This window comes from Juglans regia, chromosome 16 (assembly GCF_001411555.2).
Source record: "Juglans regia cultivar Chandler chromosome 16, Walnut 2.0, whole genome shotgun sequence".
Classification (NCBI taxonomy): Eukaryota; Viridiplantae; Streptophyta; class Magnoliopsida; order Fagales; family Juglandaceae; genus Juglans; species Juglans regia.
The window spans coordinates 2803578-2825057 of NC_049916.1; the positions used below are offsets into that span (position 1 = coordinate 2803578).

At 35.8% G+C, this 21480-nt stretch overlaps 2 protein-coding genes across 2 annotated transcripts; both read left to right on the forward strand.

Annotated features, from left to right (window-relative positions):
* Window positions 1-806: 806 nt before the first annotated feature.
* LOC109012488 (chaperone protein dnaJ 15-like) lies at window positions 807-9417 on the forward strand. Its single transcript, XM_018994160.2, has 11 exons — window positions 807-1397; window positions 2022-2145; window positions 4891-4973; window positions 5046-5157; window positions 5235-5339; window positions 5519-5569; window positions 7722-7811; window positions 7927-8035; window positions 8142-8290; window positions 8376-8429; window positions 8812-9417. The coding sequence occupies exons 1-11, from the start codon at window positions 1255-1257 to the stop codon at window positions 9025-9027; spliced, it is 1236 nt and encodes a 411-aa protein (XP_018849705.1). The 5' UTR covers window positions 807-1254; the 3' UTR covers window positions 9028-9417.
* A 6514-nt stretch (window positions 9418-15931) lies between these two features.
* LOC109012487 (zinc finger protein GIS3-like) lies at window positions 15932-17110 on the forward strand. Its single transcript, XM_018994159.2, has one exon. It carries the CDS (start codon window positions 16083-16085, stop codon window positions 16830-16832), a length of 750 nt encoding a protein of 249 aa, XP_018849704.2. The 5' UTR covers window positions 15932-16082; the 3' UTR covers window positions 16833-17110.
* The last annotated feature ends 4370 nt before the right edge of the window (window positions 17111-21480 follow it).

The following is a 21480-nucleotide window of genomic DNA, read 5'->3' on the forward strand; positions in this document are numbered from 1 at the left end:
TATATAAATCATTTTTCCATATATATATATATATATATATATATATATCAAAATAGCCATATTCCAATTATGACTAATCACTTCCTAAGTCAAAATAGCTTTTCTCCAACAAAGCTCAACCCATAAATTAAAAATTGCTTGTATGTATATATATATATATCTTGACCCAATGGTATTGAGTTTTTCACTAAAGAAAAGACGAAAGGAATGGTAGGTGAGACTGTATGGAACAGTACATTAATCAGGATACTGATCGAATCCTCCTTATAAAGCAAGTTCAACCCCCCACCATTATTATTATTATTATTATTATTATTATTATTATTATTATTATTATTTATTTATTTATTTTGTTTCAAAGATGTGTTTTGTCTGGTACAATTTGTAACCATACACAGGAAGTTACTTGCCAGAACAGGTCATAACCAACCTTTTTTGTATGAATTTCAAAATTATTATTATTTTTTATCTGTAATAGTGTAAATTGCAGCATTCTTAAAGTAATACCATCTTTTCTTTTGTCAAATATTAATAGAATCAAATAATTAAGAGATTCATTTTCACTTTTAGAAAACTATATAATTTTCAGGAAAAAACAAAAACAAAAATTGATATTCATAAGATTAAAAAAAAAAAAGGTAGAGCTGAGTGATGTTTATAATGACAATTGGGTATTGACAAACCCCAATTTGTTAGATTATTTTATACTTATTATAAATAAAACTAATAGATTAGCTGAAATTACGTAATATCACTGAGAGTTTGAAAGGATAATATATAAATAAAGTAGATTGAAAAACAAAAGGACGAACTAACGAAGAGGAGGAAAAAAAAAGAAGAAGAAGAAGAAGAAAAAAGAACGAAAAAGGATAAAAGAAAAAGAAAAAGAAAAAGAAAAAGAAGTTGAAAAAGAAAATATTCACATCTGCTCCCTCCATTATATTTCCGTGAATTCCTAAACCCTAGAGCTATCTCTGTTTTTTATATCCACCATTTTTTTTTTAATCTGTGCAATTAGATCTCGCTTCGATTAGATCTCTGCTACTCGATGTTACATAATCAGTTTCCGTGTTTTCGAAACTCCCGAGAAAGTTCAGCGATCCAATGATGCTTTGAATTGCGTGTATTTTGTTGGAAAATTTTGACTTTTGTTTTCTCGGTCGTAAACTCCTATTTCTTTAGTGGAAATATTCTACGATTGGAGCAACTGACGGGAAAAGATAGGACTTTCTGATTAGAGAGAAACGAGGGTGAATGAGAGAGGGAATGGGGACGGGTTCGAAGATGGAAGGACCTTCGGCCCCAGTGAATCGGAGAGACCCCTACGAGGTACTGTGCGTTTCGAGGGATTCCACCGATCAGGAAATCAAAACGGCGTATCGAAAGCTTGCTCTTAAGTAAAATTCGCTTCTTTCAATATTTTTATGATTTATTTATTTGTTCTTTTTTATGGTTAATTCTTGATTCTTTTTCTTGAATATGTTTCCGGTGCTGGAAATTCTGGTTGGCCCAGCATGGTATTGTATAGGAACTTATGATTGGGAGTTTGATAATATGCGCTATTAAGTTCGGTTGCAACCTTAGTTTCTAGCTCAATGAGGTTATTATTCTGAAGAACACGATTGCGCGATTAGAAATTCGGAAATGAATCTTGGGAGGTTTGTGGCAGATGAATTTAGGGAGCAACCACTCCTATACCAGCGGTTCTGCTGCTAAGCTGTTGATGTTTTATTACTTCCTTTTTTATGAACGTCATCGTTCAAGTTGATAGATTCATCATTTGATTCAAACAAAAAATGCTACCCTTGTTACTCTGTTGTTCTTGGATAGATTAGAAAAACAAAGCCCATTTGATAAAATGTGTTGAACATCAATTTTAAAATGCTACCTCTCTCATAAATGTGGTGTTATGACTTCAGTGCTCAGTTGAGTTCGTTCAATAACTTTTTCACCGGTGATGAAGATGCTTATCCAATTGAGCTTTTGCATACGATGTGAACGTGAATTCCAATATTGGACAGGTATCATCCTGACAAGAATGCCGCCAATCCTGAGGCTTCTGAACTTTTCAAGGAGGTTGCATATTCTTATAGCATCTTATCTGACCCTGAGAAAAAAAGGCAATATGACAGTTCAGGGTTTGAGGTGCGTTTCTTTCTTCTCTTTCGATTATATACTCCTTCCTGGGAAGTAATGTGGCGACAGTGGCGTTCATGCATGTGAGTGGTCTAAGTGCATGTGTGCCTGTGAAAGTGTTGGCAGGAAGTAGTAACATTAACTACAGTAAATTCTGGAATAATTTCAAAATTTAGTCATTCCTTTAATGACTTCTTATATTTCCATTCAAAATTTCTGTTTGTTAACTGATGGAAATGTTGTGCTACTTATAAAAAAAACTGATGGAAATGTTGTGCTACTAATAAAAAAAACTGATGGAAATTTTGTGCTTAGTTTTTTCCCCCTAAGCAAATGTTGTACCTAGTTAATTAGAAGGAAATGATGATTTATAACACAAGTCCTTTGCACTATGTGTGATGTGGAGCCCATCCTCTTAAGAAGGCCTTCTCTGTCTTAGTCAATATTCTAGGGAAAAGATGCATCAGTGGGAAAAACATTGCGAAATTTGGATGGAATAATCATTGAGAAGTGGATTTTATGAAAGTAGCGTGCGATGAGGAGCTGGACTTGTTGGCCTATTTCTTTGTCCAATCGTACTAGGTGTGAATAAGACATGGGAGAGAAGGCAAAATGCATTGGGCCCTATCCAAAAGGGTGATGTTTGAACTGAAATTGTTTTACTGTGCGTTGTATCCCAATGACCAGTCTTCTTTCCCATGGAAAATCATTTGGAGGAGTAGAGCTCCTCTGAGAAGGTTTTTGCTTGGGACGCAGTTCCATGGAAAATTCTCCCACTAAAAAACCTCAAGGAAGTGACAAATAATAGTGATAAATTAGTGTTGCATGTGCAAGAGAGATGGGAAACTGGTCACTTGTGAAGTAGCTAGTACACTTTATAAAGTTGGTGTTCTCGAAAGTATGATCATTCCTCCATGTTCTTTGTCCAATTGTACTTGACAAATTAGTGTTCTTTGCTGGAAAGTCATTTTGGTAGCCACATAGTGCACTTGGAGGGAGAGGAATGATTGTACTTTCAAGAATATTGAGAAGAATATGGAGGAACTAAAGGATGTCTTCTTTAGTTCTCTGTATCATTTGATGGCCGTAATCTTTAGTTTTTTGGATTTGTTTTTTGAATCTTTGTAATCTTTCTACCTAGGTGTGGCTAATGTATTTTCCTGGTCAGGTCTCTCTTTCTACCTAGGTAGCTTTAATATATAAATTTTTGAGAAGTATTAGATTTACACAGAGGTTTTACAAAAGTAAAATTACATTATGATGTAGTTTGATGTGATTCGTTAGACGTACTTTACATTAAAAAGTGCCTTACAATCTAATGTACCACATTGAGACATGTTAGTTTGTAAGTTTGCTTTTGTAAGATCTCGGTGTAGACCAAACATTTTTCTTTTTTATAAGATATTTTATTAATGACCAAAAGGCGTTGTAAAGTACACAAAGGTTATACATTAGATAGAAGATAATTTTTTTAATAACCAAAAGGTACCGTGTCTCTAAATTATATCTTGTACTTTACAGTGCCTTTTGGTCATTAATAAAAGTATTTTATAAAAGGTTATATGTTAAAGCTATCAAGATAGAACAATGGAGAAGCTGAAAGTTTTTTTCTTTAAAACATTGTTTTCTTGGGTGGGGGCCATTGTTTGTAATGGACTAAATGTCCATGACTTTCTACGTTCAGTAGTAAACTCTAGTTAGGTACTTCTCATGCATACTCCCAGTGTACTTAGACTTTGCCTATTATATGAATAAAATTTCTTGATTACCGATGATTACCGATCAAAAAAAAAAAAAAAGCTATGAGGATAAAGATTGAAAATTTCTGTGCTGGGCCCTGAAACTATAGAAATTGACAGTTGGGCGAACTAGTAGGATATCCCTCGCATTGGTGTGGAATGAATACAATGCTGTGTAGTGAATACTTTACCTACTTATTAAAAAAAAAAAGAATTGTAGTATTGAAGGGTTAAGAATGAATACATAATAAAATTTTCCTGTGTACATGGGCTTCGTCTACTTCATTCATATTAATGAAATTTTCATTTTACTTATGAAAGGAAAGAATGAATACATAGAAAATAACCACAAATTTATGAAAAGGATTACAATATGTAGATACCAACATGGGTATCGGACATCGACATGAGTATGAGGGATAGAAATTTTTCCTGAAAAATGGTGTAAAAAGTGTTTTTAGCTCTTTCACTTATACTGAAAATTGTTACCATGCCACTTAACCACAAGGCCAGGACCATCTCCAAAATCTCACACAGCCACAACCTGTACACATTGGCTACCACCATAGCCAAGACTATCTCCCCCCTTATACCCTAGCTTTAATATGGTTAGAAAAAGACTGCAAAAACCATATCCAGCTCTGGTCTGAATCCACCAACCTTCCAACAACACCAAAGGGTCATAAAAAAGCACTCAATCGCAAAAATACACACAAACCATCTCAAACAAATCCTAATGTCATGTTTGCTAATAAAAGTAATCACTTCCATTTTTCTATTTTCTTCGAATATAGCATGTATATCAACAACATTTTATTAGGATTCACTAATTCCATGTATAGTTTTCATTTGACTATATGATTTCACTTCATGTTTCTAGGCCCTTATGGATCTAATGATGCATATGAGATAGTTGGTTCTGTTCTTGCAAGTTTTCTTTTTATTTCCTCATTTATTTTTTCCACTAGAATTCCTTTTTAATCTTTTATCACATTTTAGTCATTAAATTATTCAGGCTCTTGACGCTGATGGCATGGATATGGAAATTGACTTGTCTAATCTTGGTACTGTCAACACAATGTTTGCAGCTTTATTCAGGTAATATCTGACTTGTTATACTAAGAGCTGTCAGGGTCATTGGGATTTAATAACCTCTCATTTTGTCTATAGCAAGCTGGGTGTCCCTATTAAGACTACAATTTCTGCAAATGTTCTTGAAGAAGCCTTAAATGGCACTGTTACAGTCAGACCCCTCCCAATTGGAACAGCAGTTAGTGGAAAGGTGCCTACACAGTTTATACTGTATGGGGCCATACTCTCAGGTGTAATTCCTTTGCTGATTTTTGAATGCTGCTGCAGGTAGACAAGCAATGTGCCCACTTCTTTGGTGTAACAATCAATGAGCAACAAGCTGAGGCTGGGATTGTAGTAAGAGTTACCTCATCTGCACAGAGCAAATTCAAGGTTTGAAAGAATTTGTCAATAAGATCATGTAGACTTTTGCATGACTGTGGGACATCTCTCTGTCTCTCTCCCCCTTCAGTCCTCAGCCTGTCACTATGTGTCTGTGTGCCTGTCTATCTTTGGATCTACTTTCTCTGTACTATTCTTTCAAATTGTAACATTAGAAATTGATTTTCCAGTTACTCTATTTTGAACAAGATGCAAATGCTGGTTATGGCTTGGCATTACAGGTATATATATTTTTATTTGGTGCTTTTTCAACCCAGTTTTCTATCATTTATCCCATTACTTATTTTATTTACCGTGTTTGTTCTAAATTATATGCACCATTTGTTTGGAAAGTTGAGAAAGAAGATGCATTCAATTTATCTCATGTTGATGTAGTGTTTGGATTTCTGTTGTTATATGATATCCCGCTAGTTTAATACAGAAGTTTATAGTATAGAGGTATTCTCAGTACTCGCTTGACACAACCTGGTTTTCTTTGGCATTTCCAGCACTTTTGAGTTTTCTGGAACTTGAGTTCGGTCATATAACTTTAAATGCCTGCATTAAACTCATGTTATTTTGGTATACAAGATGCCAAAAAAAATAGTGTTTGACACAATACTGAATCTTCTCCCCTTATATTTTTCTTATGCTTCTTGTTATTCCTTTGTGTAAGTGGAAAATTTGCGAAATAGAATTGAAGCATGTAGAGCTGTGAATATATGCTAAATTGGTGCTTTTTTTTTGGCACATAGGCCAAGAGTATGGAATATTATGTTGTGGTTTTTGCAATACATGTTTGAAATAACTTTGAGACTTTGAAGAGGTAAAGTGAAACAAGCTGGTTAAAGGGATGTTGTAGAGCCATGGTATTTATTAAGTTTCCAAGATTCAGCATTCTTCTCCAAAGGGATCCATCCAAAGGTTCTTGTTTTAATGGGCAGGTTTAGCTTGATGAACTGTGGATTGCAACAAATTAAGATGAGCACTGGTGTTTGAAATTGATGTTTGAAGAAACAAAGCAAATCGTGTTCACCATACTTCTCTCATTCTAATTTTGGAGTGAAAAGGGTGATCATGAATGTGAAGTTGCTGTACATGTGTATGTGTTTTTGAGAGAGAGAGAGATTGTTGAATTTAAAAATGTCCCAAGTAATGAGCTCACCCCTTATGCGTGTCTCCCTTTCCATGATTCTGTTTATGTGAGACCAGCACTGAAGAATCACCCAAGTAATATATCACTGAATTTCTCATTGGTTGTAGTGTTACGTTAGGATTGGAGAGATTATTTCTCTGTGTCTAGAATTGGCTTCGGTAGTTTCTTGGAGCGAAATGTACTCATTCTTAAATAAGGTTACCCCAAGCATACTCCCTGTGGAATACTGGTGTATGGTGTGTCTGTTCTTATTCTTCATTTGATGAATTGACCTTTTCTAGTGACTTAGAGAAAAGTGTTTAGTCATCTTTCTCAGTTGTATCACTTGCTGGAGCAAAGGCAAGGCAATAGTATTTCTACGTCTCAATGCAAAAACTTGTGCCCTTTCATACATCATAATTTATATCTAACTGGTTTGGAAAGTTGATATGGGATTTGTTATTTTGAGAGTGAAGTGTTATATTTTGTATCACTTCTTATTCACCTGTCACATTGTTCCACATATTTGAGAATTGATCTAAAGAAGCATATTCCCGATCATATGATATGCGAGTCTGTGGTCTATAAAATACACATACTTATTATATGTGTCAATTTAGTAGGGTGCCGATGAAACAAACAGAAAGTTAGTATGGTTCCGATGAAACAAACAGAAACATGCACTCTCCCAGCTTAGAACTATGAGCCTCCTAGAGCATGTCTCAGCCAATTCATTGAAAAGCGGCATCCTGTAAAATTATATTCATTTTCTCCATTTGATAATCTTCACGTGAAAATATTTCCCATAACACCACTCGAAAGTTCAAACATTTCCCGAGCTTGAATTTGGTTCAGCCTGTAAACGCATGCAATCTTGTGTCCAACTAAGACTGCTCAATCAATCTCATCCACTTGCACGTTTGTGTAAAAGTTGGTAATTCTAATTTCTAATAGTCATTGGTTCTGCCGCTCTAGGAGAGAATTCCATAATTCAAATCAAAATTGAGGAATGCACCTAAAATGGGGTCAATTTTTAAGAAAAGCAAGCTATTTCAATGTTTGAATTCATAAGAGTTTCCGTTAAACAGCCTAGAATGGTGTCCAAGGATTTTTTTTTTCAGGTTTTGTTTTATCAATACCAATCCAATACTTGAAAATCTGCGCAATTGAACTACATCCATTTTTTCAGACATTTATTGATTCTCAAGGTTGGTTACTTCAGTAAACCTGAGATGCTGTATCTCTCTCTCTTTGCACAGGAAGATAGTGAGAAGACTGGTAAGTTGACATCTGCAGGGATGTACTTTTTGCATTTTCAAGTGTACAGAATGGATTCAACTGTGAATGCGGTATGCAAGCTTTGCAACCTCATCATCATCATAATATTGGTTTGGGCAGGGATGTGGGTAAAATATTCCTTCCTGTCATTTTTGAAAAAGTGATGAGTGAATCCTGTTGGTGCAGTTAGCAATGGCTAAGGACCCTGAAGCCGCTTTCTTTAAAAGGTTGGAAGGCCTTCAACCTTGTGAGGTCTCAGAACTAAAAGCCGGAACTCACATATTTGCTGTTTATGGTGTGAACTTATTATTATGTCCCTTCATCATCTTGCTTTATTACTTCATATCTATTAGACTTGTTCATCTATTCTGTTATGCTTACCTACTCTGAATTTTGTTCAGGAGACAATTTTTTTAAGACTGCTAGCTATACGATTGAGGCGCTTTGTACAAAGTCATTTGAGGACACAACAGAGAAGCTGAAGGATATCGAGGCTCAGATTTTAAGAAAGAGAAATGAGCTACGTCAATTTGAGACGGAATACAGAAAGGTGGAGATCCTGCCTTTTAGTTATGGTTTGTAATTGGTATTTGGTAATATCCTGTTCATACAATTTTCTTGGGATGTTTTTGTAGGCATTGGCACGCTTTCAAGAAGTGACCAATAGATACAACCAGGAAAAGCTGTCTGTAAGTTTTATATATTCCTCTTTTTCATAACTGCATTTTAATATACGCTATTGTCTCTGGTTTCTCGCCCACTGGTCCTTACACACGACACACTTGCAAATTTTAGTATAATAGGAAGCTAATGGGACCATCTTTATTCTTTTGGGGGTTAATTGGGGATGCCATAGCATGAATGACTTCATATTTGATGTCATTCTCTTTTTTTATTTTTTTTGTTTCTCAGTAACAACCTGTGCTGCACTCTAGCACCTAAAATGTTTGTACTTTCAGATACACATGGAATCTTTATTTTCTTTTCATGTGTAAACTTTAAATCATTTTGTTCAAATAATTAAATAAGCTGACTCGTCTTCTAATATCTCCATTTTGGCACATTAATCAGGTCGATGAGCTTCTGAAACAGCGAGACAATATCCATTCTTCATTCTCTGTAGCAAGAGTAGCCAATGGTAGTGGGAGTGGCATTAATTTAAGTAATGGCAGTAGTAGCAAAATTACTGGTGAAGATTCAAAGGCAGAGAGTCCTGGGGAAGATGGAAGCTCAGATGGCAAGGATAAATCAGCCAAAAAGAAATGGTTCAATAAAAAGTTTGGTTGAGAAGGTGTTCGGCTTATTCTGTATTATTCAAGTGCTTGAATATCCATCCTTGCGTTTATATGTTTGGGCGTCTAGCTTGCTGCTTACAAAAGGCTTGCATTGAATTCCATGTTCGATTTTTCTCCGAGCTCCCCCCACACAGGTTTTCCGTTACTGGTTTTACAATTTGGTTGTAAAAACATTTGAGATTTAAAAGGTATGTGTATTAATGCCGGTGTATTCATGATGCTACTAAGGAAGAGTCGATTCATTCCTCTTTGGTTTTTATTTGTAAAAATGAAATCTTCGCTCCTTGAAGCATCTTCTGCTAATGACAATGTGCACGAAGAATTGAAGTATCCTCCGCCTCTGCTAATGATAATGTGCACGAAGAAACGAGTTGTCACTTTATTATATCCTTTTTTAACTTGTTTACATTAAGGAATCTTGAATATGTGAAAAGTGGGCCGAAATTTGGGGGAAGATGAAGAAACAAATGAGACCATGGGGCGATGGGAAATACGAGTCCTGATCCATAGAGAGGAAACAAATTTAGTTGAGATGTTATCTCAAAGATTTGCACAACAGGTGCGAGTAGGAGATGGAGCACATGATGAAGGCAAGCATGTCACCGATGGACAGTTTGTTCAAGATTATCAACTTTTCTTCGACGGAGTGGCTCACCACTGACGACCCAGAGGCAACATGATTAGTGTGAGGTATATGGGCAAGGAGTAATTTCATGGCCTACAAGAATTCATGGACACGACAGAATAGTTAATGAATTCTTAGGATGCTATCAAAGTTTTAACGGAGTCGAGTCGAGTTGAAGTGGACTGTCCAAATATGAGAAGATGGAATAGAAAGGATTGAAGGGGGCCTTAGGGGTCCTCCGCCCAGACTAACTCCACAAATTAGGCATAGGAGTTTTCCTCAGCCATTCATGAAATCACAGGCCGCAAGCTCATGTGCTTATTTTCTCCTTCCTCTTTTTCAGGAGTCAGTATTCGGCAAACTGTTCCAACACTATCATTGCCAAATGCACGCATTAAGATCGAGGCTATTCATGAGTATTGATAGAGTAATGTTCATGCAAGTCGTACGTGCTGGAGTCATTAATTTTCTTGATCTCGATCGATCGATGTCTTTATAATTAGGGCCATATTGCATGAGTTGCTTGGACTTTTTCCAAGGGACAATGACCCCAGGATTCTGGAGGAAATTGAACTCATTTCAATTTATCTGAGTTGAGTTTAAAAATTTAGGTCTAGCCCAACATCCAAACACACAACTCACAAATTATTAAATATCACTCAACTCAAGATCCTTTTACATATGAGACTCACAATCATTTTCAACTCAACATCTCTATCTTTAAACGCTGAACCTATAACTTTTTTCAACTTTCTATAAATATATTTAAACTCATCTTAATATCAAAACACATCTAAACTCATTTTAAGTGGCCTCTACAAAACTCACTTTATCATCTCAACTCACTACTATTTATAAAGAACTTAACTCATCTCAATTCAGCTCAACATCTAAACGAGGCCTAAATGTTCTTGGTTAAAATAAGACAACATATATGTAGATCATTAGGAAGCTGTGACGCTTAAACCTTTTCTTATTATAAGACATGAACAATTAGCTATGGATTAGGGGGAACTAATTAAAGAAGAAATTTGTACAAAAATAATATTTTGATCACGAAAATTCGAAAGCAATTCAGATCTTGAACATACGTACGCGTATGACTACTTTTGTTCATCCTCGTTCATAATTACTCTTTGTTAATTTCTACAATCCAAACACATCATCATGATCAGAAGCCATGATGTGGGAAAGATTAGAAGAAAAGGGAAAACATTTGAGGGTCAGATTATGGGTTAAATAGAAATAATATTGTGGGTATTAATGGAAACATCCGAGTGTCTGATCTCACTTCATTAACAAGCCAATTAAGCACATTTAGTTTGTCTCATTGATTTACCAAATTGAGTTCCCATGACTCCAAAGTCCGAGCACATCATGATTCATTTGAACATATATATAGAGTAATATATATATACACTTTTTGAATTTTGATGGAATTCATAGCCATCATGGTTTAATTACTTAAATGTTTGGCAATATTATTCTTGAAAGAAAATATTTTAGTCACAAAAAGATTACACAAAAGTAAATTCACAAACTGATATGGATTGATGTGGTACGTCAGATTTTAAAGTTACTTATATTATAAAGTAACTTTAAAAATTCTACGAATCAAGTCAGTTTATAGATTTATTTTATATAATCTATTTGTATTTATAACAGTTCTCAATCTTAAATATTAATATAATCTAAGTAGCTATCTATCTTTAAGTGATAATTTATTATATTGGATGATGAGTGGTTAAATTCCCTCGATATATGAGCAAGCAACTAGCACAACTTGGACGTTGGTCATAATTAATCACGATTCGGCCTATCTTAAAACGATAACATCGATCGGGATGATCACTTCAATCAACAACAAAGAAATTAAGATGCATGGTGGAACCATTACAAAGTTAATTACCAAAAAGCTAAAAAAAAATATCCATTGATAAGGAGACAGTTGTTAGCAGCTTGTTGGGAAAGTCATGAGATTGGACAATTCTCTCAACACTCCACTTAATTAGATTCTTCCATATTTGATTGATAGAGATATATAGGGCGTTAGGTGTTCATGTGGGACCATATTGCCTCATACCAAGCAACCACGAATATGTGGCCCCAAAGTGCCTCATCACCGTGTAAGGGCCATGCCGGAATTTATTCAAAAATAATGTTACATATAATTTTGAAAACTGCTACATCTATAAAAAAAAAATTATATAAAAATAATCTTATAATTTGACGTGATTTTATTTGATTCGTTAGATTTATTTTATAATAAAAGTAATTTTATAATCTAACGAACCACATCAAGCTACGTCAGTTTGTGGGATTAATTTTGTGTAATCTCTTTGTGGCTAGAATATTTTTCTATAATTTTAGAACAATGCTAGATATAGTCTCTATTTGAAGACTGTAATGTAAGTCTAGACTATTTTAACTTTAAAATTTTTTAAAATTATAAAATTATCTCTCCTAAAATGATGTTTTCTCTTATTTAATAATGTGCATGCACATGCAGTCCTCACTTAAGGACTGTAAATAGAATTTTTCATAATTTTAAATAATTCTTTTTAAAAAAAAATGATATATTATTAAAAAATTAATTTTTATTTTATATAAATATTATATTTACTTAATTTTGAGTACTGTTACAATATCTACAAATAAATTATATAAAATAATCTCACAAATTCACGTATCTTTATCTAATCTATTAGATATATTTTATGATAATAATAATTTTATAATTTAATAAATCACATAAAATTATATCATATTATAAAATTATTTTTGTGTAAATTATTTATAATTAAAATATTTTTTAATATTTTTATATAGATCCCCGAGCCCAGACAAGTACTGCATCTAGCTTTTAGGTTTAGCGTCTACGTACCAACCCTAATGCATGCTATGGATTTGGTACAACCTAGGTAGGCTATATTGGTAAAAAAACCAAGATTTTCCAAAATTGGGACTTTCCTTATAATTAATTAATTAGCTCCCACTTGCAATAAAACCCTAAAGCCTTATACATTATATATTTAGATAAATGATAATTATAATTGTAAGTATATAAATATTATATAATTATTTTTAAAAGAATAAATATATATTGAATTTACATAAAAAAAATTAATTATTTAATAATAAATTTTATTCTTTTTTAAAATGACTGTACGACGCTTGCACACTTGACGACTGCATGTCACATTGTTCATATATTTAACCCCTGATCAATATTCATGATCTTGCTGTACTTGTACTGTTTCTTCTTTTATATATCCCTCTAAACCATAATATATATATATATATATATGTATATATATGTGTGTGTGTGTGTGTAAGAGTACGCGGTAGATACTTAGTTAACTGATCCCATCTGGTCCCATGCATGCCACTCTTCATTATTCTTGATCAAGATCCAAATTAAGTGCTTCGTCCATTTCAATATATTGATTCTATCTATTATTATGGGAACCCGAGCTAGCTAAGATGTAAGAAATTAAAAATCCACAAGCATGCCATCCCATAACTACTAGTTAAGCTAGCACGCATATGTGTATATATATATATATATATATATATATATATATATATAAATATATATATATATAATCTAAAAACTGATATGTATCAACCGCTGGCCGCCATTGTTTTTTTTTTTGTTTAGGAATAAACCTCAAACTTTCATATATAACTTTCCTGCATACATCTTCTATCAAAATCTAGACTATTTACGATAAAATCTGGAACAATTTCTATACAAACTTTTTCCTCAACTATGTGCTGGCCGCCATTGTTAACAATTAAGCTTGAGTATATATGATTTCTCATATTCTTTTTCCCCCTGTTTGGGCACATAAACAGCTAGAGTAAGAAAAGTAGTAGGGTTGAGGACCCTGATATATATTATATATATAAACTCCCCATGCAGTACTTCAGGTATTACAGGAAAAACTAGATACAAATAAAAGATTGAAAAATGAAACTAATTATAAGTAGATCGACCGATCCAGTCCTTTAACGGACTGCATGCTAGTAATTGGCTATCTGCTCATGTACTGACAATTTGAGTATATTTGATTCATCTATATATATGTGGTAATTCATGTACGCATCGATCAACACGTACACATTCTTTTCTGCATGTATGTGTATATATATACAAACCCACCCCTGTTCATATTTAGTGGTATTCATCATCATGATAAGTTGTGCAATCTAACGATCCAAATTAAAGAGTGAAATATTTCACCTCCAACCACCATCCATCCAATTCATGAAAAATGATAGGGTTTTCATACATGGGAAAAATTGACTAGCTAGCTGGTGAGAATTGAAGGCTAGCTTTTTAATGGATTAACAAACATGAGAAAGAGGGAACAAAGTGGGTCATGTTTTGAATGCATTGGAAAGAGCTTTTGAAATAACAAGGTCAATTGATACATACAATTATTGTGCTCTTTAAGTGGGAGATTACAAAACCAAAGCACTCGTAGTTTACAAGATTCGGAGAAATCTCTCCCAAAGATCACAGAAAACCAATAAGATTGAAACTCAACGTGAATCACGCAAACATCCTAGCTAAACAATCATTCATCATCATGAACACGTGCGTGATGGTGGGGTCTGAACCCTAAGTTATAAACACACCTGAACATTCATCCATATGATGCCCTTTTGATCTCATTCGATGCACTTTCAGACAAGCTAACTCTGTTTCTTTTCTAGCCCAGCTAATTCCCTTGTTGACTAATTTATACACAGAACTGCCATCATGAGATCAGTAAGAGAGATAGAGAGGGGCGGGGGTTGGAATTTGAGACATGCGTATCTGTTATTAGATATGCGATGTTGACACGTGGGCCATGCATGCGGAAGTGACTAGTGGCCGGGACTGACAATGTTAGATCTCATGAATTCTTTGCATGATCTCTCAATTTAGGACCCTACAGACAGTGAAACTGTTGCATGCATGGATGCTCTGACTTTATGTCAGAGAGAGAGAGAGAGGGGGGGGGGGGCCGGCCGGGGGACTAAAGTCTAAAATTAGAAAATCAAATTGGAAAGAGCTAAGGAGTAACAGAGAAAAATAAATGGAATTGGGAATTGTTTTAGCAGTTGCAGTCAGGATCAAGAGGGGCATGGGCATCACGGTTTCTCATCATTAATGGGCGATTTGGTCCACACTCCACTACTACGTTTATATATACGTTTTGAGTTTTCCAATAACGTCTAGCTCTACTGGCTAATTCATCTAATGCAGGAAGATCATGGCCAGGTTCTCAACCAATAAAGAATTCATCTAATAGGAAATGTGTCCTGCATGTAGTGGCCAGGAATTGTCATGATCAACTCAGTTTTTTTTTTTCTTTCTTTTTCATTTATTTAAAACAGCAAAGGATCAAGTGCTCCATAACATCCATTATCTTTTCACCTAATTGTAATAAGTTGATCATCCCCAACTTAGTGAGCAAGGAAGGAAAAAAACACTAATTAATTTACATCTGGGTCTTTTTCTCTCTCTAGAGTCTAGTAGAAGTACTGTACGTTAGTGTAGGAAAAATGATAAGACTTTGGAGTGGATGAATGTTATCATGGTAGCATTAGATGATCGATGCACCCATGTTTATTGATTAGGTATGCTAAGTACGTACGTACTGGTCATCAACAGCTAATTCATGACCGATCGAGTTGTTGATGTTGCCGCCAACCTGTTAAAGTGACCTAAGTTTTGAACTAACAACGACTGTTATATATGCATGCAGGTATGGTAAGGATAGATAGGTGCAAAACAGAAACGATGGAGGGTTTAATTCCCACAGTAGACAAAGCCAATCATTGTCATTTTAATATATATATATATATATATATGTATATAGTATTTTTGTACCATATATACTCTCCTGATCACAATATTCCATGCATGCCCATTACTACTTCATTAAACTGTACGTTTTCCGATGCATAATTATTGACCATCAAATTGGTTATCAGTTGAAATTTGAAAAAAAGAGACCAAAATGGGCCCCCTATTTCAAATCATGTGTCTCGTATCAGGGTAATCTGACGATTTAACCATAAATAAATAAAAGAGGAAAAATAAATAAATGGAAATTAGAGAGAATCGGTGGGATAGTAAAATATTCCTTCTGGGGTCCCGGAATTAGTACTGTTCTTGGTCGTGTTCCCAAAATTGCACACTTTCTCCTTTGTATGTATGTCTGCAACCATCTCTCTCTCTCTCTCTCTCTCTCTCTCTCTCTCTCTCTCTCTCCCCTTTCTTTACACATTATAGAAAGTCCTTTTTTACTGATCTGTATATAAACCCCCCCGCACATGCAACAACTCCCTTGTATCCTCATCCTCATTTCCCATCTCTCTCTCTCTCTCTCTCTCTCTCTCTCTGTGTGTACGCAAAGCACGTACAAATGCATATGGCAGAGCTCGACCGCCCAACCAAACCAAGCAATAATGTTCCCACCAACACTAGTAGCAGCACAGGCTTAAGCTTGAAACTCTTTGGCTTCAACGTCCCAGAAGATGATGAACCTTTGGACTCCTATTATAAGAGTACCCCACCGGATTCGGGTGCTTTTCCTACCTCCGGCGACAGGAAATACGAGTGTCAGTACTGCTGCCGAGAGTTTACCAACTCCCAAGCCCTCGGCGGCCACCAGAACGCTCACAAGAAAGAGAGACAACAGCTCAAGCGTGCCCAGTTGCAAGCCTCGCGAAACGCAGCCGTATCGTACGTCCGGAACCCGATCATATCAGCCTTTGCGCCGCCACCGCACCTCTTGGCCCCACCTGGGACCGTCGTGGTCCCGGCTGGAGCTGCGGCGGGGGCTCACCCATCTTGGTTCTACGTGCCACGCCCGGCGCCGCCGTTCCACGTCTCGCACGGGAGCATGTTCACAACGAGTACTGGTAGTAGTAGTAGTAGGGCGGCCGGCCCGACCAGTAGTACCCGAGGGAGAGGTGCAGGGATGTTGTTGTGCGCTGGTGCCGTAGGGGATTCGTCGTCATTCAAGATGGGCTTGCAGGTGGAACAGGCCCGAGGCCATGGGAGTCCTGATGGGCCGTTATTGAGTAGGTTCTCCAAAGTGGATGGTGGGCCCACTTTTGACCACGTAATGGACTTGGACTTGCATCTTAGCCTTGCCCCGGCTGCATCGTGATCTCGACTCGATTTTAATTAGATAGTCAAGAGTCAACAAACCGTTTAAAAGCTGGCTTAAGGGGTCGCTTCATTCATCTCAGCCATGGTTATCTGATCTCCCCAAGCCAGATATTGTATATTTTCCCTATTTATTTATTTAATTTTTTTTTTTTTTTTAAAAAAAAGAAAGTGATTTGGAGTGTGAGAGCTTTGAATTTTTGCACTTTTTTGTTCTATAAATTAAAGATGTCATTTGCTTTAGAGAGTTTGGGACATTTGAACAATTTCTTGTTCATTTATTGCAATTATATATAATGCTCCATTTGATTGTTCTGAAAGAAAAGATAAAAGCAAAGGAGATTTCTGCGTGAAATGAAATCTTACCTTCCTTTTGGACCTATAAATTACAGAGAATGGAAAGCAAAGTTAATTTATAAGTATCGTTTATTTTCTTTTCTTTTTTCTAAGATTGCGCCATTTTAAAGGGAGGAATATTATATATACTTTCCAAAAAGTCATCCATCCCATCCTAATATTACTTTCGTCCAAGCACGTTAATTTAATGTGAAAACTTAAGGTAAAATTTTTTTATAGATCCGATACATTAGTACTAGTATGATCGCACTATTGTACCAAGAATGTACGTATCAACCAATATTGCAGTGTTTCTGGTTTGTCTGCACGAATTCCAACTAACATGTATTACATATATGTGACAAAAACAACCTATTAATTGCAGTGTTTCTGGTTTGGTGCCCTCTTTCCACCCTATTAATTGTATGAAATAATATTGGCATCCCATGTTTGGGATCATCCAAAATACACTATAGTAAAATGACAAAAATACCCTCACAACAAAACCCACTTCTCTCTCATTTCACACATTTTAATTATGAAATTCCTCTCTCTCCTCTCCCGTCCCCCGTCCTTCTGCCCATCCACACTGCCTGAATTCGAAATAGTATCGGGCAGGCTTTGAGAGAGAGCTGATGAAGGAGTGAGAGAGGGAGTGAGAGAGCTGATGGATGAGAGGTGAAGGGTGAGACAAAGAGAGCGAGAGAGAGGTTGAGGGTTTGGCTGGCTTGGAGGAGCTTGGGGAGGAGGTTTGTGGTGGATGGGTCTATGAGAGGTGGTTGCCAGTGTGACGTGGTGGAGGTGCAGTGGTCTGGGTGGCAACGTACGGAGGCGCAAGGGGAAAGAAATGGGTGAAACCCATTTCGGTTGGGTTACCGTAGGGGAGAGAAAGAGGGTTGCGCGTGGGGGAGATCGGTGGCTGCTAGCTTGGTTGCCAGCGTGAGGGGGAGTTGCCAGTAGTGGTAGTGAGGCTAGGCGGCGCACGACAACGCCGGGCTGAGCTGAAGGAAAATCAGGTGGAGGCTTTCATCGAGCTGAGAGAGAGGGGTAGATGAATCTGAGTGATGAGTTTTGCATTAAAAAAAAAAGCAAAAGGTAGACACGACACGTGGGCTACGGATCAGCAGTGAACAAGGGCTGATCCATAACATTACTCTAATTGTATTGTCACTACAAGAAATAAAACCTTTTGCGGAAATTTTATGTCTGTTGGAAATAAAATCGCTACAAAAAGTCTTTAATTGCATCGATTTTTGCATCATCGCAATATTTTTATATAAATTTCCAAATTGGTCTTTTGTGGTATTTTTTCACTTTTTACGACCAACACATTTGCCGCAAATACTAAATCGGTCATTTACAGCGATTTTTACTTTTTTATGACGAACACATTCACCGAAATATTAAAAACAATTTTACGACGGTTTGTTAATCGTTACAATTGCTAAAGTGGTCTTTTGCAGCGATTTTTTATCTTTAAAAATCGACGAAAAAAAGTATATTTCCAATTATTTTAAAATTGTCAGAAAAAATCCCTGCAAATACAAATTATTTGCAATGATTTTAAATTTCGCTGCCGAATTTAACACAAAGTTTGAAAATGCTGATCGAATTTACTATTAAGCTTTTTGCAGTGACTTGTTTCACCGCAATAAACAATTGTCACTGTAGCGTGTTTCTTTCCATCAAATGCAAAAATCGACGGAATAGATTCTTGTTGCGGTAATTTTAACTCGCCAAAAAAAGCTATTGAAATTAAATATCCCGCTCTTTTATTGAACATTTCCCTCCAGGCTCCAGCCATCTCCCGACTCCCGACTCCCCTCTCTCTCTCTCTCCAATCCCTTCATTGAGCACAACCCACGCAGCCGCGCACAGCTCGTTGCCAACGTTCCCACCAAGCCACCGCCACCTCGCCTTGACGGCCACCCCCTCCATCTCCCCCAGCCCCCTGCCGAAATCTTGCCTCCCTGAATCTAGCGTCACCCCTCTCTCTCTCTCGGATTTATCTATGTCGCCGCCGTTAGGGATGCCGTTCGCCACCACCCACACGTCGACGCCGTCTCCAGTTCTCTGTCAAAGCCCCCTTCTCCTCTGCCTAGCCCAGCAGCCCGAGCACCTCCCTCTCTCCCTTGCTCTGTTCGCAACCTATGGCCACTAGCTCTCCTCAGCGCCGCCTTGCTACTCCCGATCCACCACTCCACGCCAAGCAACCACCACGACCACCCCTCTCAACTTCCTCGTTCAAAAATTTGGCTTGCCAAAGAGAGGTTAGGGCTAATTTTGTTTGGTTTCAGGTATGAGTAATGCCTTCCTTGCTCTTCTTGATATTGTGCAATCACATTCATTGGTTATGTTTGGCTCACTACACTGGTTTATGCTAATGATGAATTCATTGGTTGTGTTTATGTTCATTGTGCTACATGTGTGTACCGGTAGGTGTGTGTGGGAAAAAACTTTAAATTTGTATTTCGGTTATGCTAATTGTTTTTAGGTGTGTACTTTGAGAATTCTTCATTTGTAGTTACCAACATTCAAGGTTGTTATATTGCTATGTACTGTTGTTATTCAGTATCGACTTGGAGGTGATGAAGCGTGGGACCGATGTTTCACATGGAGCCCAATACTCTTGCATGACCAACAGTTTTAAGTTCTGCAGTTAATTGATTAATGCATGGATCATGCATATTGAGTCATGAAACGCAAAATTCGTTTGTTGTTTCTGGCCTATTTATATTATATTAAGAGTTTAATTATATTATTGGGAGCAATGGCGAGCTTCTAATAATAATTAAATGTGTTCTTTATTAATTAATCAGCAACTGAATAAACCAAGTGTAAGCATGAAAACAAGGTAATCATAATAATGCATGACAAGCAAACACACACTATTACAAGAAAAACAAGTATTTGTGAGTTTGTGACTGATTATTTGTGACGAAAATAAATTATTTTTGACAAAAAATAGTCATTTTCACACAATTTAATGAATAATTTAATAATTATTCACGAGTTTATATAAAACAGATAGATCATGATGAAAACAGTCAAAACTAGGGCAATTCGGTACTCCAAAAATATTAGTAATTCCTTCTTTCGGTGGAAAGTGAAGTTTAGAAGTGCTAGCTAGATCGAGTTTCAAGCATGTATGCATGCACCTAGCCAGCTACCAGTACCTTATGTGATCATGGAAACCATTATAAAAATGATCAAGCTTGCTTTTGGCTGTTTCATTGCCCCAACACTAATATGTATAAAAACTGATTTTAGCAAGCTAACTAGCTTAGGCTTAGAGGGTGACTGCAGGATCATTTAGATTCAATTAGGAAACATGATAAAGAGGACATAAATTCATTCTTTTTTTTTTACATAATAAATAACTGATCACAAATAAATATTTTTTTATAATAATAATTTAATATATAGTAACTATTTTTTATTTATATAATTAATTCTTTTGATCTTCTCCTTGAAGATTTGATAATAATTTTGGTTGGATTTGAGGAGATCAGATCATCAATATCCAAGTATAATCATTAATCGTAGATTTGAAAACTTGTGCCCTTGAAAAAAGTTATTTTATTTTTCTAATTAGGGCCTTTTGACTTATGGGGTACAAACATTCGAAAAGTATATAACTAATCTTCGACCATAAGGCAGATCTAATAAGAATTAAATAAAACTAATTAATAATTCCCACAGCTTTCGATAAATATGATAATAATAATAATAATAATAATAATAGCTGTGGGTTGGACATGGACCCATCAATTAATTTTATCAAATCGAATCAATTAATGATATCTATATAATCTTAAACTTGAGTTAGTTAGCTAGCTAGCTGTAGTGGGAATAAGCTTAATCTATATATATGTAGAATAAATAAATTATAAAGCCAAAGATGGAGTTAGGGGACTTTAACTATATGATCTTAATTTCATTAATTTATTTAGTGATGACCATGATCCAATCCATTAATTAAATAAATCCTAATTAGCCATATTTTTTATGGCTTAGTGGCATTAATGGTCCAATCAAATAGGCATTATATATATAAAGTTAATTAGTAGTTGTGTCTTTGATTGAGGAGCTAGGTAGCTAGCAAGCAATCTCAAATGCCTGCAGGTAGTTGTCGGGACCATATATAAATAATTAATTAATGTTGTCAAAACAGTGAGTTCCTTTTTCTTTTTCCTTTTCTTTTCATTCTTTCTTTTTAATCTGTTTTTATATCTGTGAATTACATATAATATACATATAATTGTATGTACATACAATAATATATATATATAGGGGTGTAAACTCAAATCGAA